The following is a 20,727-nucleotide window of genomic DNA, read 5'->3' as shown; positions in this document are numbered from 1 at the left end:
TTAATATTAATGGTAATAGTAATAAAAGCAGTAATGACTGGAGTAATCATTTCATTTGACACCACATACAATAAGAAAGCAGTTATTTACAATTGTAATAAATATTTAACAATTTAAGATATATGTATTTTTTTATTTTTTAAATGCCGACTTGATGAACAAATAATTTTCTTAAAAAAAAAAAAAAACATAACCACCTGACCCCAAACGTTTGACCAGTAATGTAAAGGAATATACAGTGTTGAGTAAGTTACTTTAAAAAAGTAATAGATTACAGTAGTAAAAAGTAAATAGATTAGTAATGGATAACTTCATGTAAAAAGAAATCAGATTACCAATTACTTTACTTTGAAGTTACTTCTAAAACATAAAAGATATCTATAAAAATACAAAATAAACTGCAGCTCTTTCAGTAATTTAATATTCCCTAAAAACATTACAATGGATTGATCACAGCAGCTTGACATATTCAAAAGACTTAAAGAGTTCGCTCAAAGCATAAATTCTATCATCATTCACTTCTTCCAAACCTGTTAGTCTTTTTTTTTTTTTTTAACTCAAAAGAAGACATTTAGAAGAAAACTGAATACCTGTAACCACTGACATCCATAGTATGCAAAAGCACTACAGTGTGGGTGTTCTGAGTTTGTCTGATGCAATTAGACTACAAAAATGTATATTCCATACAAAGTCTAAAGCTTATCCGTCAGTTCTTGCCGCGTGACTCGTGGTTTTCAACTGGGGAGCTTGGGAAATCCCGCGCGCAAAAGATGAGATATGTGAACAGCTCCATAAGCAGCTACACTTCTCTTCATATTCAGAAGACACCTTAACTCCCGATCCTGCACAAAAGTCCAATTTAGCCTGTTTAGGGAGAGTTGGGCCACTGTGTTTCTGGGTGCCAGTGTCCTTCTTGGTGATGAGTATTGTCCTACAATGCTTTCTGTTCAAGTGCTTGAACAAGTTGCTGGTCGAGTTAAAAGCAGTGGAAAGTTCTTTAGATGCTAGACTTACTGTAGACTGAATTTCACAGAAATATTTATGTTTTACGCTCAATGAGGAGAGTGAGTGGATTCTGTCTGACAGTACCTGTAGTGAAGAAGAATTGAAATAATATGATCAGCAATGCAACCTGGAGGTACATCTGCAAACTTACAATACAAATCAAAATGTTAAACTGTGTGTTGAAACTAAATACATGTAATCTATTAAATTTTTAAATATTCATTCAAATGTTATATATTTTCTATTGTATATATATAATTATTATTATTCAAACAATTGCAATAAATTGGTAATTATTTTCTGCAAATGTAAAGTGTTCCAGTTTTGTGAACATTAACCCAAGCACTAGTTACTAGGTCATTATCTCTGGCTTGCACTTGACTTAATTTTTAAATTTTTCCTTTTTCCCATTTTCCTAAACACTTAGGAAACACTCAGGTGTCATTGCCTTTGTGTTTCGCATTAGCATGGTTATAGCTGAATACGTAGTAAAGTTCACATAGTTCCAAATCTTTAGGAGATTTTTTCCACAGCTAAACACAAAAGATGATATTTTGAAGAAAGCTGTAAACCTGTAACCATTGACTTACATAATAGGAAAAACAAATGAACTGCTGAAGTAAATTGTTACAGGTTTCTTCAAAATATATTATTTTGTGTTCAACAGAAGAGATAAATTAAACAAATGAAGGAAGAGTTATTGATGACAACTAAATTTTTGTGTGAACTATCCTTTTAACTATTAAAACAATCAAAACAGAGCTAACATAAGTTAATCTTTGAAAACCAAACTACCTATACAGATATGCAATAATATTATTTTTACATTTATATTTGAGCATACATTTATATTGTCATACCGCCCTGTAGCATTCATTTTAAAAGCGAAATGCAGCCATACATACTTCTGGCTACATAATTCGCGATCTCCAGAAACGTACATAGGGCTACATTTTCAGAATGAGCCTTTGTTGAATATCAACATCCTAGAACCTCTGAAAACACACAGCTAATCTCCAAGCATTGCTCCAGCAAACATCAACAGCCAATTAATACCCTTGCACTTTTGACCACTTGAACAGACTAGCAAAGGCCCTAACAACCTTGACAACATACTACCAAACCCATAGCAATGTATTATAACAGATAACAATACCTTAGAAATGCCCTATCAACCCCCTATCAATATGTTAGCAAACCACTAACACTACCAATCATAAATGCCCAAAAAATGTCTTAGCAACCACTCAGATAATCCCCTAAAATGCCTTAATAATAGAAACTCACAAAAATGGACTAGTAGCAACTCTAAAACACATTAAAAACCTTTAACATTGCCAAATAATTATGAAAACTACACCCTAGCAACTTCTTTAACAACTATCAAACCCCAAGCAATATCCTAACATCCACCAACCCTCTAGAAACCCTATTGCAGGGGTAGGGAACCTATGGCTCGGGAGCCACATGTAGCTTTTTGACCAAAAATATGTGGCTCTCCAGCTGTCTAACTTCAATAAAAAATTAAAACTGTCAATTTAAAATCAGTTTCCTATTGAAAATGCAATTAAAATAACCTTTTTATTGTATATTTTTACAGCAAAATAAAAAGACGTTTCAACCGTGTGCAGCGCTGTGAATTAACTTGAAACGCGACAACAACTAACTATGGTAACCTTGCGCACTTAAATTCAAACAACATTCATGAGTGTTGATGGCGAAAAGAAAAAAATTATATAAATTATCCTTTCTTAATACATGGACTTGCTCAACATGTGATGCCTTATATATATATATATATATATATATATATATATCCCCAATGGCTCTTTAAAAAAATGCATTTGCCAAAAAAATCTGAAATAAGGTTCCCGACCCCTGCCCTATAGCAACCACTCAAAACACCTGTAAACCCCAGGCAATATTAGAACAACCACCAACACCTTTGAACCCTCCAAAACCACGAACACCAGCTTCCAATACCTTAGAAATGCCCTAGGAAACACGGAGTACACACCCACAAACCACTAGCACAAAAAAATCCACGGATGAATTTATTTTCTCAGCTCTTATTAGCTTAGAAAACATCTAGACTAGATGTAGACCAGCTTAAACCAGATAACCAGACCAGCAAATCAGCTTAGGCAAGGTTATCAACCCAGCGCGGCTTCAGTAGGTAACTCATAAGCTGTAAGTTGTTGTGTGTATGTTTAATAAAGGGCAAGTGCTGTGTGACTCATCCCAGAATCAGACATTTTTACCCAACTTCAGAACAGGAAGTGACCCGTATCTTGTCACAGGAAATCAGCTGGAAGTTTCTGCGTCGCCTGACCCTTTTATCAAGTTCTTCTTGACATTTCGAAGAATACGCTTTAGCGTTCATGTATACACAACTTTGCAATACCCACATAAATGTCATTTGCATTCTTTTTTGGGGATATCAACAAGAAAACATTTGCACGTTTTTGTACGTGGTAAACCCGCATCATTTGTGACATAGGAGGGGCCTGGGGAGCTCCCTTTTTCTGTTACTATGGAAACGCAACCCCTTCCCACCAACCAGGACATAGAACGGAGGTTCCAAACTGCAAGCTGTCATTGTGTGTGTGTTTGTGTGTGTGTGTGTGTGTGTGTTTGAGCGAATGTGTGCGTTTTTATGTGTGTTGTTACTATCCAAATATAATGCAAGGAGACTGGTGCGTGTAAAGCTGTCTGTTCTCATTTCTCTGCTGTCTCTCTTACTCCTGAGACACATGCGCACACACACACACACACACACATACACACAAACACAAACATGCGCAGCGGAACTCCTTTGGAAGCAGACGTTTCTGAGGTGTTCATCTGACTGACTGCTATTCTTAGAGTCTCTCTACTCACAAAGGCCCTGGCAGAGAGGAATACACACAGATGAAAAGGAAAAATCTGTTAGCATATGTGTGTGTGAGTGCGTGTAGGTGTTAAAAATGCAGGGCCACTGCCTCCGGTAGGTAGCAGCGCTCAAAGAGAGCCTGTCTGCGTGTACGGGAGAAATTGAGAGAGGGAGCAGGTGAGAGGTAGATCAATAAAAAGCTAATCTGTGAAAACAGGATGGTGTAGAAGCAGGGGACCTCTCTCTAGCTTTCTCTTTTTTTGCGTCTTTCCCCACCCCCTTGCTTATCTGTCCATTTTTAGCTCCTGCTGCGTCTTAGACTGGCACAGTGACATGAGCATTAGCTGAGTCTTACTCTCTCCCATTCGAAAGAGCAAAGTGCTGTAACATCCCAGACAAAGGTCTTGAGATTGCAGCATTTCATTTGTCTAGTCAAGCACACTAAATATGACAAATGTGATGGAGAAAAATTTATATGGCGATGGAAACCATGGGCCCCCCGCAACATCTGTTATGCAGAATAGCCAATTGTCGCCTAATCTAAAATGTCATCTATCAGATGTTCTCTTTTGAAGATATTTAGTTATTTAGTTAGTTGATAAAATGCATTCTTGATTCAGCAATGACACAATGAGAGCAGTGCTCATGTTTACACTTTTGTTTGGACCAAAAATACATGTTAAATGTTTTGTCAAGTTGTGTTTTAATTTACTTCATTTCATTGAACTATCTCCTCAGTTCCTATATGAAAGTCTGAAGACTCATTCTGAAGGCTCATTCTGAAAACGTAGCCCAATTTCAGGAGATCAATAATTACGTAGCCACAAGTACTTATGGCTGCATTTTCTTTAAAATATACGCTATGTTTGTATGACGCCGTTTTTTTCATGCTTACCAGCTGACCGCTTACTCTATGGTCTGCTGTTACCAGTTTTTTTCTTGCCATGTATGTCAGCGGACTTGAGATGCAGAGAGGAGTTGACCACAGTGACGAGGTTTGAGTTGAAGAACGGTTCCAGAGAGCGGGTAAGACAATAACAGAAGCCAAAAAATAAAATAAACCAGTAAATAACAGGTAAAAAAATCAGGCAAGGGTTTTTCTTTTTCTGGAAATGCTTTTTAAAACTGTCGGTTGGGTTTAGGGAAGTGGCTGGGCGCTGGTCAATCGTGCTTTTGAAAACACTATTGGTTGGGTTAAGGGAAGGAGGAGGGTGGGTCAGTCGATCTGTTAGTCACTCAGTCGACAGCGGCCTCTGGTGGATTTATGCAAGAGTAGCAGGCACAAATGGCACTCGCGAGAGAAATTTGAATTCTGTAACGGCGTACACAGCGACCTCTGGTGCATTCACGAAAGCAAAAACTGCAAAAAAATTGCTTCTGGGTCATTTTTGGCGATGTCCAGAAATGTAAATAGCCGTACGTTTTCAGAATGAGCCTGGGTTGGGTTTTTTTTTAATATGAAAGACTCAAATTCTTACCAAGAAATCAAAAAAGAAGACATTAAGGCGCATGCCCCTGACTCTTCTGATTTATATGGACTTCCACATAGTTCCTAGAACTACTGGCATATGTACTCTGTTTTGTTTGTTTGGGGTAGAGAATAGCTAAATAACCATATAACCATAACACACACTGGCATATAATTTTAAAGAATTAAGGGACGTACACATACAGAAAGATAATGTTAGCATAATTTACCTGTTTTTTTTTCTGTGGTGATTTTCTGTCATCAGCCTTGATGATATGCAGCAACGTAAGATGTTATAAGTGATTTAGTCTTCCTTTTTGCTCTTTCAGTAGCATAGCTCACATACAGTATGTTCCATCTCCATTATCATGGAGGCATTGAATCAAAAAACAAAGACAATACAACTTTGATCAGAGTTTCCTCTAGTTGTTGACTTTATTGAATTGCTGCTTGATGTTGCTGTTGACCAGCACATGTTAATTCAGAGTTCCTAATGAATGTGCAAATGCAACCATGAAAATTATCTGAGTGGAAATTGTCCTGGTAGCAAAATTTTAACTGTTCTCTGGAAGGGCGATGATCTCTGTAAACCACTGGAAAGTGAGTGTATATAGCTGTCTATATAGCTGTCATGTAGATAGTGTCTATAGATTTTACCTGATCTCAGATCAGTTTCATAAATTCAAAGATGATTTAGGAAGACATTTAATGTGCATTTGGCATTTTAATAATAAAAGAATTAATAGCAGTGCATATATTTACAAATTCATCTAAATGTCGCTCTCGGCAGTGTCTTTGTTATCATTATATTTTTTGAATTCTAATCAAAGGACAAAATAATAATAATGTTAATTCACCTTGTCAATATTTTGGGCCACTTATTGCATTTTTGATAGTGTTTTATTTAAAACTTTTATGACTTTTCACATTTGTTTGAGATCACAATTGTTGTTCTACTGTGTAAAAACAAGATTTTAATGCCATGTTTGATGCGATCGCTTCATCGTACTGGACCTAAAATAATTACAGTTATAAGTCAGAAGATTATGATATGTGGACCCCCTAGAGACAAAGTCCCCAGCCTGATAGACCTGGACTGATGAGTGTATCAATGAAGGACAACAGAAAATGTCAAATGTGTCTAACCTGTTGCCTTCAATCAATCTTTTTGTAAGTCTGATGTCACAGAAATGGTACTAATAAATGCTCACAGTGCACTTTAAAATATATGAAATCATAATTGTAATGTCATGTCCATGCCTAATATCAGATACTCAGACAGTAATTTGTTTTAAATATATATAAGTGCAAATCAAACAGTACTTTGGAAACCAAAAAGCAGTTTACTGTCAGTGGTTCACCCTACTTGCACTGTTCAAATTTGTTTAGTAATGTTTTTTGTGAGATGAATGTGTGTGAGACGTGGACAGATGATCAATAAAATGTCCAATCACTATAATGCCTCGAGCAAACAACAAACACTCCAGTGTAAAAAAATGCAATTCTCTGAACTACATAATTCAATGCCAACAAGTTCAGATCAGTATATAGATTATGTTAAATTAGCAAGTTGAAAAGAAGTTGGGTGGAAGTAAACTGACTGCATGGGCTTCTGTAATGGTGAATAGGAGTACTGATGAACAAATCAGCAATACCTGATTCATGTTGGGTTAGTTACTTCAAAAAAGGAATTATTGCTTACTAAATTTACCATTAAAATTGTATTGGTGACACTTGAAGGGGTGTTTATAAGACGGTCATTAAACCTTTATAATCATGACATGAATGTGAATGAGATTTTATGCATGCTTGTAACAACTATTACGAAGTGTCATTAGCTCAGTTTTAATGACATTTTAAATGCAAAGATGACATTAGGACAACTTGACATAAATCACAACTGGTCTTCATCTTTGTCATGACAACTTGACAATTCCAAGACATAACTTGTCATAAATCTGTCATTAAAGAGCCCCTATTATACATGAAATAGGGTCATATTTTGGTTTTAAAGCGCACCTATGGTGAAAAATCTACTTTTTAAGCTGTTTGGACAGAAATGTGTGTAAGTATAGTGTATAAACCGTTATATTGGGGTAAAATAAACACACCCAGTACTTTTTTTTCAAATTTAACAACATAAAAACGGTGGACCAATTGGAGCGGTTTTCAGATCGACCGCAACTTTACGTAGGAGTGTGGTCCCCCCGCACACCAATATTGATTGACAGCTGCGCGCATTAACATGTCCGGTAGTCACGTGTATAATCATATCATCAAGAGAGGACGAGCGCAAAGCAACCGGGAATAAAAGGTGTGTTCTGTTCACTAGGATCATCAATCATCATCAAATGTGATCAAGAGTGAGTTTCACAAGTTTATAATGTTTTAAAACAGAGCATGTGTGTAATGAATTACAGCGATTCACTTCAGATTCACTTCATCAGCACAGCCGCGTGTCAGAACAATTATAAAGGAAGATGCTTCAATCGCGTTTTTTTGGATGTTAAATCAGGTTTATTTTGTACATTAATAAAAGAGATATCCATACAGTAGTGGATATTACCAGTATCATGTCACATATGCGTGCAAAACGAGTGCAAAGCTTAACGCGCTGTCTGTCTCTCTCTCTCTCTGTGTGTCTGAGCTATGTGTGTGTGTGTATGTCTGCGCTACATTTGTGTGTGTGTGTGTGTGTGTGTGTGTATGTGTGTGCGCTATGTGTTTGTGTCCTTGCTGTGTGTGTGCGTGAACTTTGTAATGACATTGTGTGTGACTCATTGTTGCAAATTTACAAAAAAATGCATCAAATACTGATTGTTAAAGTTCTTACTGTAGTATTTCTCACACACGTTACGTGAGATCTGCTTCCTGAGGCAGCCGAGGGCGGCGGTTGCTGACAGGCACCTGGGAACGGTGGGCGGGGAGGACTAGCCTTAAAGGGCCAGTACAAAAAAACAGCAAAACCTTTTTTCCAGCTATAATATTGTTATGGGAAGCAGACGGACAACGGAGGTGAGTGAATTATCAACGATGTTTATTTAACAGTAAATGAGCACACAAGGAGAATGGAGGAGAAGTGAGTGGAGTTAGGTTGGTCTGACGATCCGTTGTGGCAGGTTGGATGACTGATACTGAGGAGGACCGAATGCACACACCAGAGGGCTTGCGGGGAAGACAGACTGACGATAAACACAAGGCAGACAGGACACCGGGAACACTGGACGAACTAGGAGAGACAGAGAGCAGATAAGTACAATACACTGAGATCTAAGATGTTAGTGATTACCAGGAGGTGTTCACTCAGAGTCCGCTTCGTAGGAACGAGACCGGACCCTGAGTGAAGTGAGGTGTGTGCTTATATAGTGACTAAGTGATTGGGTGCAGCTGTGTGTGGTTAATACTCAGGTGATGGTGATCTTTGCGTGATGCTGGTGGAAGAGCCTGGCCAATCCGTGACATTACCCCCCTCCCCAGGGCCCGCTCCTGAGGGCCTATACCTCCGACGCCGTGGTGGTCTACCACGTCCACGAGGTGCTGGAAACTCGGGGTGATTGGAGTGGAACTCCTCCATAAGTGCGGGGTCTAATATATCTGATCTGGGGACCCAAGATCTTTCCTCCGGACCGTATCCCTCCCAGTCGACTAGATATTCCAGATGACCACCACGACGTCGGGACCGTAGAATGTCTTTGACTTTGTAGATGGATCCGACTTCCGACATCAGTGGGGGAGGAGGTTCCTCTTCATGGCCAGGCTCTGTGGAGGGAATCAGAGGGTCGTGAAAGGGTTTGAGGAGTGAAACGTGGAATGTGGGGTGGATCCTATATTGTGGTGGTAACTGTAACTTAAACGTGACTGGGTTGACCTGCTCCAGGATGGTGAAGGGACCAACAAACCTGGGACTAAGTTTTCGGGAGGGCAGTCGCAAGCGGATGTCTCTGGTGGAGAGCCAAACTTTCTGCCCCGGCGCATAGCTGGGACCTGGAATCCTCCTCTTGTCGGAGACCTCCTTGGCTCTGCGAACTGCCCTCTGGAGATGGTGATGAGCATCGTCCCAGACCCTCTCGCTCTCCCGGAACCAGTAATCCACTGCGGGGACATCAGAAGGTTCGCCATCCCAGGGAAAGAGTGGAGGTTGGAATCCCAGAATACACTGGAATGGCGTAAGTCCGGTGGTAGGTTGCCGCAGGGAATTCTGGGCGTATTCCGCCCAGCCCAGAAACTGGCTCCAGGAGTTTTGATGACCTTGACAGAATGTTCTGAGGAACCGCCCCACTTCTTGGATCTTCCTCTCAGTCTGGCCGTTGGTCTGTGGATGATAGCCAGACGAGAGGCTGACGGTCATACCTAGGAGTCTGAAGAAGGCTTTCCATAGTCTGGAGCTGAACTGGGGTCCTCGGTCCGAGACTATATCCTCAGGTAACCCAAAGCATCGGAAGACATGGTTGAATAGAGTTTCGGCGGTTTCTAGGGCTGTGGGCAGACCCTTCAAGGGAATCAGACGGCAGAATTTGGAAAATCGATCGACAATGACTAAAATGCAGGTATTACATTCAGATGATGGGAGATCTGTCATGAAGTCAACTCCTAGGTGTGACCAGGGGCGGTTCGGGATGGGCAAGGGATGGAGTTTACCTGCAGGTAGATGGCGAGGACTCTTCGACATAGCGCACTCTCTACAGCCTTGAACGTATCTCCTCACATCCCTCGCCATGTGCGGCCACCAAAAGCGTTGGGATAGCAGCGAGAGGGTGTTGTTGGCCCCGGGATGCCCTGTGCCCAAAGATGTATGGGTGGAATGAATCAGATCTACCCGTTGGTTTTCAGGAATGAAACGACGATTGGGGGGACAGCCCGGCGGAGTCCTGGATTCGGGAGTGGCGACGACTGTAGGAGCGGACCAGGTGATGGGACAGACCGTGATCTGTTCTGGAAGGATTCTGGCTGGGGTCTCCATGATTTCTGGCTGATCATAAATTCGGGACAGTGCATCCGCTCGGATGTTCTTTGACCCAGGTCGGTAAGATATTGAGAATTGGAATCGGGAGAAGAACAGGGACCATCGGGTCTGACGAGGACAGAGTCTTTTGGCTTCTTTGAGGTACTGGAGATTTTTATGGTCTGTAATCACCTGGAAAGGATGTTTGGCTCCCTCCAGCCAGTGTCGCCATTCTTCCAGGGCAAGCTTTATAGCCAATAGCTCCCGATTTCCGATGTCATAGTTTCTCTCCGCCGGGCTGAGCTTCCTGGAGAAATAGGCGCATGGATGGAGTAAGGCTGGTGTACCATGATGTTGTGATAGGATGGCTCCTACTCCAGTTGTCGAGGCATCTACCTCGACCACGAACGGGATTTCAGGATCTGGGTGAGTCAGGAGTGGAGCTTGAGTGAAGGCTTGTTTGAGGGCTTGGAAGGCTGCGTCGGCTTCGGGAGGCCAGGAGAGTTTCTTGGGTTGGTTTTTGAGTAGGTTGGTAAGCAGAGCGGTAATGAGACTGTAGTTGTGGATGAAACGTCTATAGAAATTGGCAAACCCTAGAAATCGTTGGAGTTCTTTAATAGTTGTTGGTTTTGGCCAGGAGACAACGGCAGTGACCTTCCCCTCGTCCATGCGAACCCCTTCATGATCAATGATGTACCCCAAGAACTGAACAGACGGTAGGTGGAAGGAGTATTTTTCAGCCTTGAGGTACAATTGATGGTCTCTGAGGGTTTGTAGGACCTCCGCAACGTGGTGGCGGTGTTCGGCCTCACTCCGGGAGTAAATCAGGATGTCATCAATGTAGACTATGACGGAGATATGGAGGAACTCCCGGAGGACTTCGTGAATGAAGTTCTGGAATACGGAGGGGGCGTTGACCAGACCATAGGGCATGACCAGGTATTCGTAGTGCCCTGTAGGGGTCACAAACGCCGTCTTCCACTCGTCCCCCTCACGTATTCTAACCAGATTGTATGCGCTGCGGAGGTCCAACTTCGTGAATACCTTGGCTGATCGGAGTTGTTCCAGGGCCGCAGGGACGAGAGGAAGGGGATACCGGAACTTTATTGTTCCTTGATTCAGAACTCGATAGTCGATGCAAGGACGCAGCCCTCCATCCTTCTTGGCCACAAAGAAAAAGCTTGAGGCAGCGGGTGACGTGGACTGGCGGATATACCCCTGACTCAGTGCTTCCTGAATATACTCCTCCATGGCCTTAGTTTCCGGAAGGGACAACGGGTAGATCCTACCTTTGGGCATAGGAGCGTCTGGCAGCAGGTCTATGGCGCAGTCCCATGGCCGATGTGGAGGTAGCTGGGAAGCTCTCTTGGGGCAAAAAACGTCTTCATATGCGGAGTATATCTTCGGGATTTGAATGGATCGTTTATCTACTGGACTTTCAACTGACGTGACATAGATAGTAAGGGGTTTCTGAAGTTGAACAGGTAGGTCGGGAAAACATCTGGTTTTGCAGTCTTCACCCCATTTTCTTATCTCTCCTGTGCCCCAAGAGAGGATGGGATCATGCTTCACCAGCCACGGGCGCCCTAGAATGATGTCCATAGATGCACCCTCCAGAACCAGAAATTGGATCTCCTCCTTGTGGAGCAATCCCACTTGGAGATTGATAGGTTCACATTTGCGATGGATACGTGCCTGGGAATGGATTGCGTTGGTTATGGGTTGGATCTGGTAGACGTGCGTCGAGGCTTCGGTGTTAAGTTGGAGCTGGCGACAGAGGGCGAACGAGATGAAATTTCCAGCTGACCCGGAGTCGATGAGGGCCGTGACTGAAACAGATACAGAAGGGGTAGTTAACTGGACATTGGTGGTGAGAGGATGCATTTTTTCAATGGGAGAACTGAATACACTCACCAAGGGACGTGCTGGACGAATGGGACAGTCCAGCCTGACATGTCCGTCGGCACCACAGTACATACATAAACCCCGGGTCAGCCTCCTCTGTCGCTCAGTGATGGTGAGTCTACCAGATTCCACGATCATTGGTTCTGGTTCTGGAGGGACTGCTGGCTCTGGCGAACGGAGGAGTGCTTGGGGTGCAGGTGGAAGATCGTGCTGGTAGACCCTCAGACGATCTGAACAGCGGAGGGATTGTTGGATGAATTTCTCCAACCCCATGGTATCGTCGAGGGCTGCTAGCTGTAGTCGGAGGCTGGGCTCCAGTCCGAGCCGGTAGGTGGTGAGGAGAGATCGCTCATTCCATCCGCTAGCAGCAGCCAGAGTACGGAACCGGAGCGCATAATCCTGAGTGGACATGGCTCCCTGTTTGAGATGGTATAACTGTTCTCCAGCTGCTACTTCTGCATCTGCGCGACCGAAAACCTCCTTAAAGTACTTGACGAATGCTTGAATGGAGCTGGTTACCGGCCCAGACTGTTGCCAGATGGTTTCTGCCCACCGAAGAGCCGATCCAGAGAGAAGGGAGATGATGAAAGCGATTTTGGACCGATCTGTGGGATATAACTCAGGTTGCATGGTGAATATTAGAGAACATTGTAACAGAAAACCATTGCACTCCTCCGCCCCGCCAGAGTAGGGCGCTGGTCGAGCCATGGGACTGGATGAGTGGGTGGACGGTGAAGAAGTGCTCGGTGCTGGTGGTGCTTCGGGAAGTGGAGCAGATGGTGACAAGACTCTCTTCAGCAAGTCCACCAACTCCTGAATGGGATCGTGAGTGCTCATGCTGTTGATTGTAGTTGGTCCGGTCTTCTGTTATGGGAAGCAGACGGACAACGGAGGTGAGTGAATTATCAACGATGTTTATTTAACAGTAAATGAGCACACAAGGAGAATGGAGGAGAAGTGAGTGGAGTTAGGTTGGTCTGACGATCCGTTGTGGCAGGTTGGATGACTGATACTGAGGAGGACCGAATGCACACACCAGAGGGCTTGCGGGGAAGACAGACTGACGATAAACACAAGGCAGACAGGACACCGGGAACACTGGACGAACTAGGAGAGACAGAGAGCAGATAAGTACAATACACTGAGATCTAAGATGTTAGTGATTACCAGGAGGTGTTCACTCAGAGTCCGCTTCGTAGGAACGAGACCGGACCCTGAGTGAAGTGAGGTGTGTGCTTATATAGTGACTAAGTGATTGGGTGCAGCTGTGTGTGGTTAATACTCAGGTGATGGTGATCTTTGCGTGATGCTGGTGGAAGAGCCTGGCCAATCCGTGACAAATATAGACACTTCAAACAGCTATAATAAATAATCTGATGGGTGTTTTGAGCTGAAACTTTACAGACACATTCTGGGGACACAAAAGACTTATATTAAATATGAAAAAAGAGATGTGCCCTTTAAGGGTCTCCAACAACAGTCTAATATGCATGCAAGGTCAAAAAACACTTTCATGGTCTTATAATCTGCATTTAGTTTTACCTAATTATTCCAGCAACTCCCATATGAATCATTCACGATTCATTTGTTCCCAAACCCCTCCTCAGCGCGAAGCTAATCTGCGCTGATTGGACCGATGACAGCCTGTTGTGATTGGTCGACACTGACAAGCTTCACCGCGAGACAGAGTGAAATGCCCAGCTGCTAATCAACAATATAAAAGTTGTCACACTGCATACACGCTTCATAGTGGATTTTGGCTGCCAGTGGGTGAATGTAAATACAGACGACTAAATATTTTATTGAGCAAAAAGTCCAAGAACTGGCGAGGAGATCTCCTAGCCCGTCACAGTCTACCTGCTCTTTTTACACACACACACACACACACACACACACACACACACACACACACACACACGCACACACACACACACACACGCACACACACACACACACACAAATACACACACACACACACACACACACACACACACACACACAGGGCCGGCGCTTCCATAGAGGCGACCTAGGGTGGCAGAATAGAGAGGGCGGCGTCAACGACACCTCCCTCACCACCCGTGTCCTCAGTTATATCCGCGAATAGCCCCCCGGTCTTCAATTTCAACCGCGACACCCCCCGGTCCTCACTTTACTAATGGGTCCCTTTAGTTTTCACTATCGGGTTGAGGGCGGCGTGATCATCCTTTGCCTAGAGCGGCAGTTCAGCTTGCTCCGGTGCTGCACACACACATTACCCTCAGAGGAGACACACACACACATAACCCTTCTCAGAAGGTTTGTGGGCGGCGCCGCAGGTTTCAAATCTCCCGGCTTTGCGCGCGCAACTACTTGTGTTTCGTTGCTGCGTCATCACGAAACACCTAATGACTCGTTATCAAGACGAATCGTTTGAAGCACTATGAGTCGACTCCTTTATAGATGAATCAACAGTTTTAAACACTGTACACTTACATATTTAAGCCTTAGCTGGATATTTCACTTCACTTAGAGCTGTGTTACACACTACATGGAAGGGCATTTTCAAAAACCCATAATATGGGCTCTTTAACATGACTGTCATGAAGCTATTATTATTGTGTTGTGAATTTTATAATACTGTCATAAATTTTTTTTTCACCTCAACTACAAGCTAAATTTGTCATTAAAATGTCATAAAAATTATTTGACAGAGTAATGACACTTTTAATGACAAATGCAGTTTGTTCCACTGAAAACATGATCAAAAATATATTCATGACAATTATAATGGCCTAATGACAGTCATGTTTATCACAGATTTATGACAAGTTATTTTGTCTTGGTAATGTCATGTGATCATGACAAAGATAAAGACTAGTGTTGTATTTTATGTCAAGTTGTCATAACACGCAATGTCATCTTTGCATTTAAAATGATATAGCTGACACTTTAAAACAGTGGTCATAAGCATGGGTGTGCTAGGCCACTTTTAGGGGGCTTTAGACCCCCTATATTTCTATTCAGCCCCTGTAAATTATTTAAGTCCGCTTTAAATTTTATATGAAACGGTGGCAGACTTCCACTCTTCCCCGTTTTATTTATATGTGTTTCAATAGATTGTTATAATATCTGCATATTTGCAGTTCTTTGCTATGAGAAGCAATCAGGTCATCTACTGTGTCCTCTGTTTTTTGCTCCCCTAAACATCACAGCTGTTTCCTCCACCAAAAATGTACTCTTATCAAACATTTAGCTATTTTTAAGATCGTAAAATAAGTAAATTAGCCTCTATGTTTTTTTAAAATATGTTTATATTTATGCAGTTTTGAATTAGAAATGGTCAGTTTTATTTATTTAATATGTAGTTTTTACTACAGTAAACAGGTCTGTTGAGTCTATTTGACTCATTCAGAAAGCAAATTGCTATGCCTACTTATGCAATGCAGTGAAATACTGCTAGTTTAGTATTTCATATTAAACCATATTAGTCCAACAATTTTTAGTGTATTATTTTAAAATGATAACTTAACAGTTAACTTTAAAGTTAAAAGATAACTTTATTACTAGGCTAATATATATATATATATATATATATATATATATATATATATATATATATATATATATATATATATATACTGTATATATATATATATATATATATATATATATATATATATATATATATATATATACAGTATATATATATATATATGTATTACATTCTGAAAACGTAGCCCTATATACATTTCTGAAGATCGTAAATTATGTAGTCAGAAGTACATTTGGCTGCATTTCATTTTTTAAATGAACGATACTACAGGACAGTATGACACCGTTTCTTTTCGTGCTTACCAGCTAACCGCTTACCTCAGTATGGACCCAGAACTGTTGAATTTATGTTCAGTATTTAAAGCAAGTACATTATAAATAACTGCAATTAAATTACTTAAAAATGAAAAGTAATCCCTTTACTTTTTTAGCTAAAAAGTAATTTATATAAATTTCTAGTTACTTTGTAACTAAATACACCCAACAATGCATTATAAGCTGAAAAGTTCATTCACAATGTTGACAGAGTTATCAACCCCTGTTGGCAATAATCATTTATTTATATCAGCTAAAAGTGACTCAAATTTGATCAGCTTAGAGAATATGGCAATATGAAAGTTAGGTGACTTGTCTAATGAAGATCTGTTTGCAAGCTTCAACCAGCTGATTTCTACATTTAGTTTACACAGGTCAAACGTTTTTATACGTCCAACAACGCAACTTCGCAAGAACACACACAACTTCATTTCCACATATCACAACACCTAGCGGTATAGACTTGATCATTAAAGCCAAAACCTTGCCAAGAGGCCTTATTTCATGTTTGTAAAATTTACTCCCCCAACTAATGAATCTGTCCTAAATAAGATTAAGATGGAATGGGAATCAGAACTTCTATTGAATCTCTCCTAAGATTTTAGGGAGGAGGCCTTAAATGCGCCTTAAATGCTGTGAATTCGCCATCTAGTTGTGCTAGATTATCACTTATACAATTTAAGGTCCACCACAGACTACACTACAACAAAGAAAAACTCTCAAAGCTCTATCCTGACAAATTAGATAACAAATACGTGTTCACAGACCCCATGCAGATGGCAATGTGGGTAGTGCTGTCGCCTCACAGCAAGAAGGTTGCTGGTTCGAGCCTCGACTGGGTCAGTTGGCGTTTCTGTGTGGAGTTTGCATGTTTTCCCTGCATGGGTTTCCTCCAGGTGCTCCGGTTTCCCCCACAGTCCAAAGACATGCGGTACAGGTGAATTGGTTAGGCTAAATTGTCCGTATGTATGAGTGTGAATAAGTGTGTGTGGCTAAAGTTTTTTTTTTTTTTTTATATATTTTTTTTTAAATATATTTATTATCTGTTTTTTGTCCTGTTGCTGTAATGCTGTTGCACTGTAGAAGCTCTGTCACGAAAACAAATTCCTAGTATGTGTGAACATACCTGGCAATAAAGCTCTTTCTGATTCTGATTCTGATTCTTTCTGTTTCCCAGAGATGGGTTGATGCTGGAAGGGCATCTGCTGCGTAAAAACATGCTGGATAAGTTGCTGGTTCATTCCGCTGTGGCAACCCCAGATTAATAAAGGGACTAAGCCGAAAATAAAATAAATGAGACCCCATGCAACCTCACTCACATGTTCTGGTCGTGCCCCAAATTGTCTGAATTCAGGCGGTTATTTTTTAATTTTAAGGCAATCTCAGACATATTGGGCATTCATCTAAACCCAAACCCTCATATCGCTATTTTTGGGAAACTCCCAGATGATTTTTATGTCACAAACATTCAAAATAATGTCATCGCCTTGTCCTCCCTTGTTGCTCGTAAGAGAATTCTCTTAATGTGGAAATCACTCTAACCACCCTCAATCAAAGACTGGTTGCACGACATGTTAAGTCTTCTGAAATTGGAGAAGATTAAGTTCTCTCTCAGAGGCTCATCTCATAAGTTTTATATTCATTGGAGGCCACAACTAATTAATTTTGATGAATTAACACCTCTTGAAGTGATTACTTAAGAAATCATTTTAAGGTCAGAATTAGCTTTCATTTTTGCATTTTTACTCCGGTATTGTCATGCCCTAAACTAAACTCATTGGTCTAACCTCAGCCTGCTAAAATCACTATAACCAAGTAGGTAGCACATTATTGTTAATGTAACTAACTAATGTAACAATTTTTTTTGTTTATCTATTTATTTACTTATTTTATTTACTTTCCCCCATGGGGTTAAATGTTTATAAAAGTGTTTAAAAGGAAAAAAAAGCAGAAATTGGACATTTGTATACAACGAATGCTATTCACTTGTGTTCAATAAATAAATTTCACAATATTTATTAGCTTTCACAAAGATGAGCTCCGAGACGGTTACCAGCCATCAACTGCTGTGCAATCAAAAAGCAGGCCAAACAAGCAGGATGTCCCAAAAATATGAAACCCATACTGAGCAGCAGACTAAAATAACTTCTAACTGCCCTGAAGGTTTGGGTGATAGCTAATGAAGGATGTCTATTGCCATAAATTGCAAGAGTGCATCACTTACGAGCCTCTCAAAAGCCTGATTCAATGTCAGCCTTTAATTATCACATTTATGAGATTCATGGATCCTTCAGAGGTGTTAACGGATATGTATTGTGATCGTTCTGACAGCTAGCGTTCTGTTGAGTGCCAGCTCGGCTTATCTGAAATGTATTTACTGAACATAAACAGCTTCTTCACAATAAATCTGAGTAGCCGCCAGATGGATATAAAGTTACAGATCATACTCTGTAGTCATGTTTAATCAAATGCTCATAAATAACACAGACCATGTTCCCCTGCCACATAACCCACACACCGTTCAGTGTTTTAACGTGTCTAACTTACCCTTTGGTGTCATGGCTTGATTGAATGATGTCTTTCTGATGCCTACTGATCCCAAGCTACAAAAACAAGATGATTCTGGGTTATTTGTCTGCTTCAGGGGATTGGGATGTTTTGGGAAATGTTTAAGGGCCCTGAATAGGTAGCCGAATAAATAATGTTTGCTATGATTTTGTAATCTGGTCAATCAGTGCTTTTGAAAACACTATTGGTTGGGTTTAGGGAAGGAGGAAGGTGGGTCAGTCAGTTGGTCAGTCAGTCAGTCGACAGCTGCCTCTGGTGGATTTATGCGAGAACAGCAGGTGCGAATGACACTTGTGAGAGAATTTTGAGATCTCAAAAAGCATACACTGCGGCCTCTGGTGCATTTGCGAAAACAAATGAGCCTGAGTTGTTAAATACTGTTTAAGAGACTTATATGACCTTGTGTGTTTTTAAGAAAAATCGGTAGACCTATACACACACTCAGTTTTACATATGGGTTAGAAATGAGATAGATAGATAGATAGATAGATAGATAGTTAGATAGATAGATAGATAGATAGATAGACAGACAGACAGACAGACAGACAGACAGACAGACTGACTGACTGACTGACTGACTGACTGACTGACTGACTGACTGACTGACTGACTGACTGACTGACTGACTGACTGACTGACTGACTGACTGATTGATTGATTGATTAAAAAAGATTTGATTGATCGAATTTTATTTCTACTTTTCTTTTGAAATTGTGCAGAACTGTTACATATGGTGGTCGAGAGAGTTCAAGTTAAGGAAACACATGCAAAATCATACAGAAATCTATATATATATATATATATATATATATATATATATATATATATGCACATGCAAATTCCCACAACACATTCAAATACAGAAATAGAGTCAGCCTAGGGCTGTGACAATAACCACAAAACCGCATCACCACAGTAATAAATTACTGACTGCTTTGTTGAGGGGTTGGGAGTATGGGAGTGCATGTGATTTGTTGCTTCATCACTGCCAGGAGGTTTAAAATGAACAAAAAATTCTTCTCAGATCTCAGATCCCCAACAATACCACAGCACCCGCTTTGAATGTTATCACTCGATTGAATGAGCGTTATCAGTGGTTATCAGCTGATAGAAATGGGCCAGTGGCGGCCTTCTGCACCTACTGGTAGGCTCAGAAGACTGTTATCATTCATCCATATGGTTAATTAACTATATATTTAGGGGCAGACTTAACCAATATGTGAGGAAAGCAACTGCTTAGAACCCTGAAAAAATAGGGGGCCCCAACCAATGCCAAGAAGCCTATAATCATCCTAAAGCGATTATATAATATTTCTATTATATGTTATAAAATCTGCCTATAACCATTATAATGTTATTCTTTTCTAAACCAGGGGGCACCACGAATAGTGTAATGTTCCTTTCGTACTGCACATGCAGATATTAAAAAATAATGGTATGGCTAAACATAACAAGTATGGCTAATTAACTGTACATAGTTTGTGAACTTGCTTTTTATTTGTGAATATATTGTATTTCATTTTAAATTAAGAAGGTTCCACTTAAAATATATACTTTAACATGCAGTTTATTTAAAAAAAAAAAAAACTGAATTTAGAGAGAAAACAAATATCTATAGAGAAAGAGAGTGTTTCTGAGTTTCAATGCTAGGACCCCATAATTGCTTAGGGCCCCCAAATTACTAAGTCCACCCCTGGCTGTACTAAAAGAGAAGACTCCAGATCTGTTACTGTGAATAGATTACTGTGACAGTTGGGTTTAGGGTTGGGGTAGGCGTAGAAGTTAATAAAATACAATTAATGGGAAATTTAATAAATAACATAAATAATTCTTGTTAGCTTCCGGCTGCCGCTGTATGTGATCTATAGTTGATTAACCATGTAGATGGATGATAACAGCCTTCTGAGCCTACTAGTAAGTGCAGAAGGCCCCTACTGGCCCATATCTATCAGCTGACAACCAGTAACGGCCATTCAATCGAGTGATAACATTCGAATCGGCTGCCACAGACCTTTTAGCACTCACTTTTTGGGTTCCCCCAACATTGTGGTTTTACCTCTGCAGCCCGATTCTGTATTTGCATGTGTTGTGAGAATTTCCTTGTGTAGGCTATGTAGGTGG

The 20,727-nt window shown here is 40.8% G+C and overlaps 1 protein-coding gene across 1 annotated transcript in view; it reads left to right on the top strand.

Annotated features, from left to right (window-relative positions):
* Nucleotides 1-1,055: 1,055 nt before the first annotated feature.
* The window catches only part of adcy1a (adenylate cyclase 1a), a 144,184-nt gene continuing 124,512 nt past the window's right edge, over nt 1,056-20,727 (top strand). The window contains 1 exon segment of the mRNA XM_056481443.1: nt 1,056-1,064. Coding sequence (XP_056337418.1) covers nt 1,056-1,064 — 9 coding nt within the window.

The sequence above is a fragment of the Danio aesculapii genome, chromosome 20 (genome assembly GCF_903798145.1).
Source record: "Danio aesculapii chromosome 20, fDanAes4.1, whole genome shotgun sequence".
NCBI lineage: Eukaryota > Metazoa > Chordata > Actinopteri > Cypriniformes > Danionidae > Danio > Danio aesculapii.
Note: the sequence above shows the minus strand (reverse complement) of the source record. Positions and strands in the feature narration are given on the sequence as shown.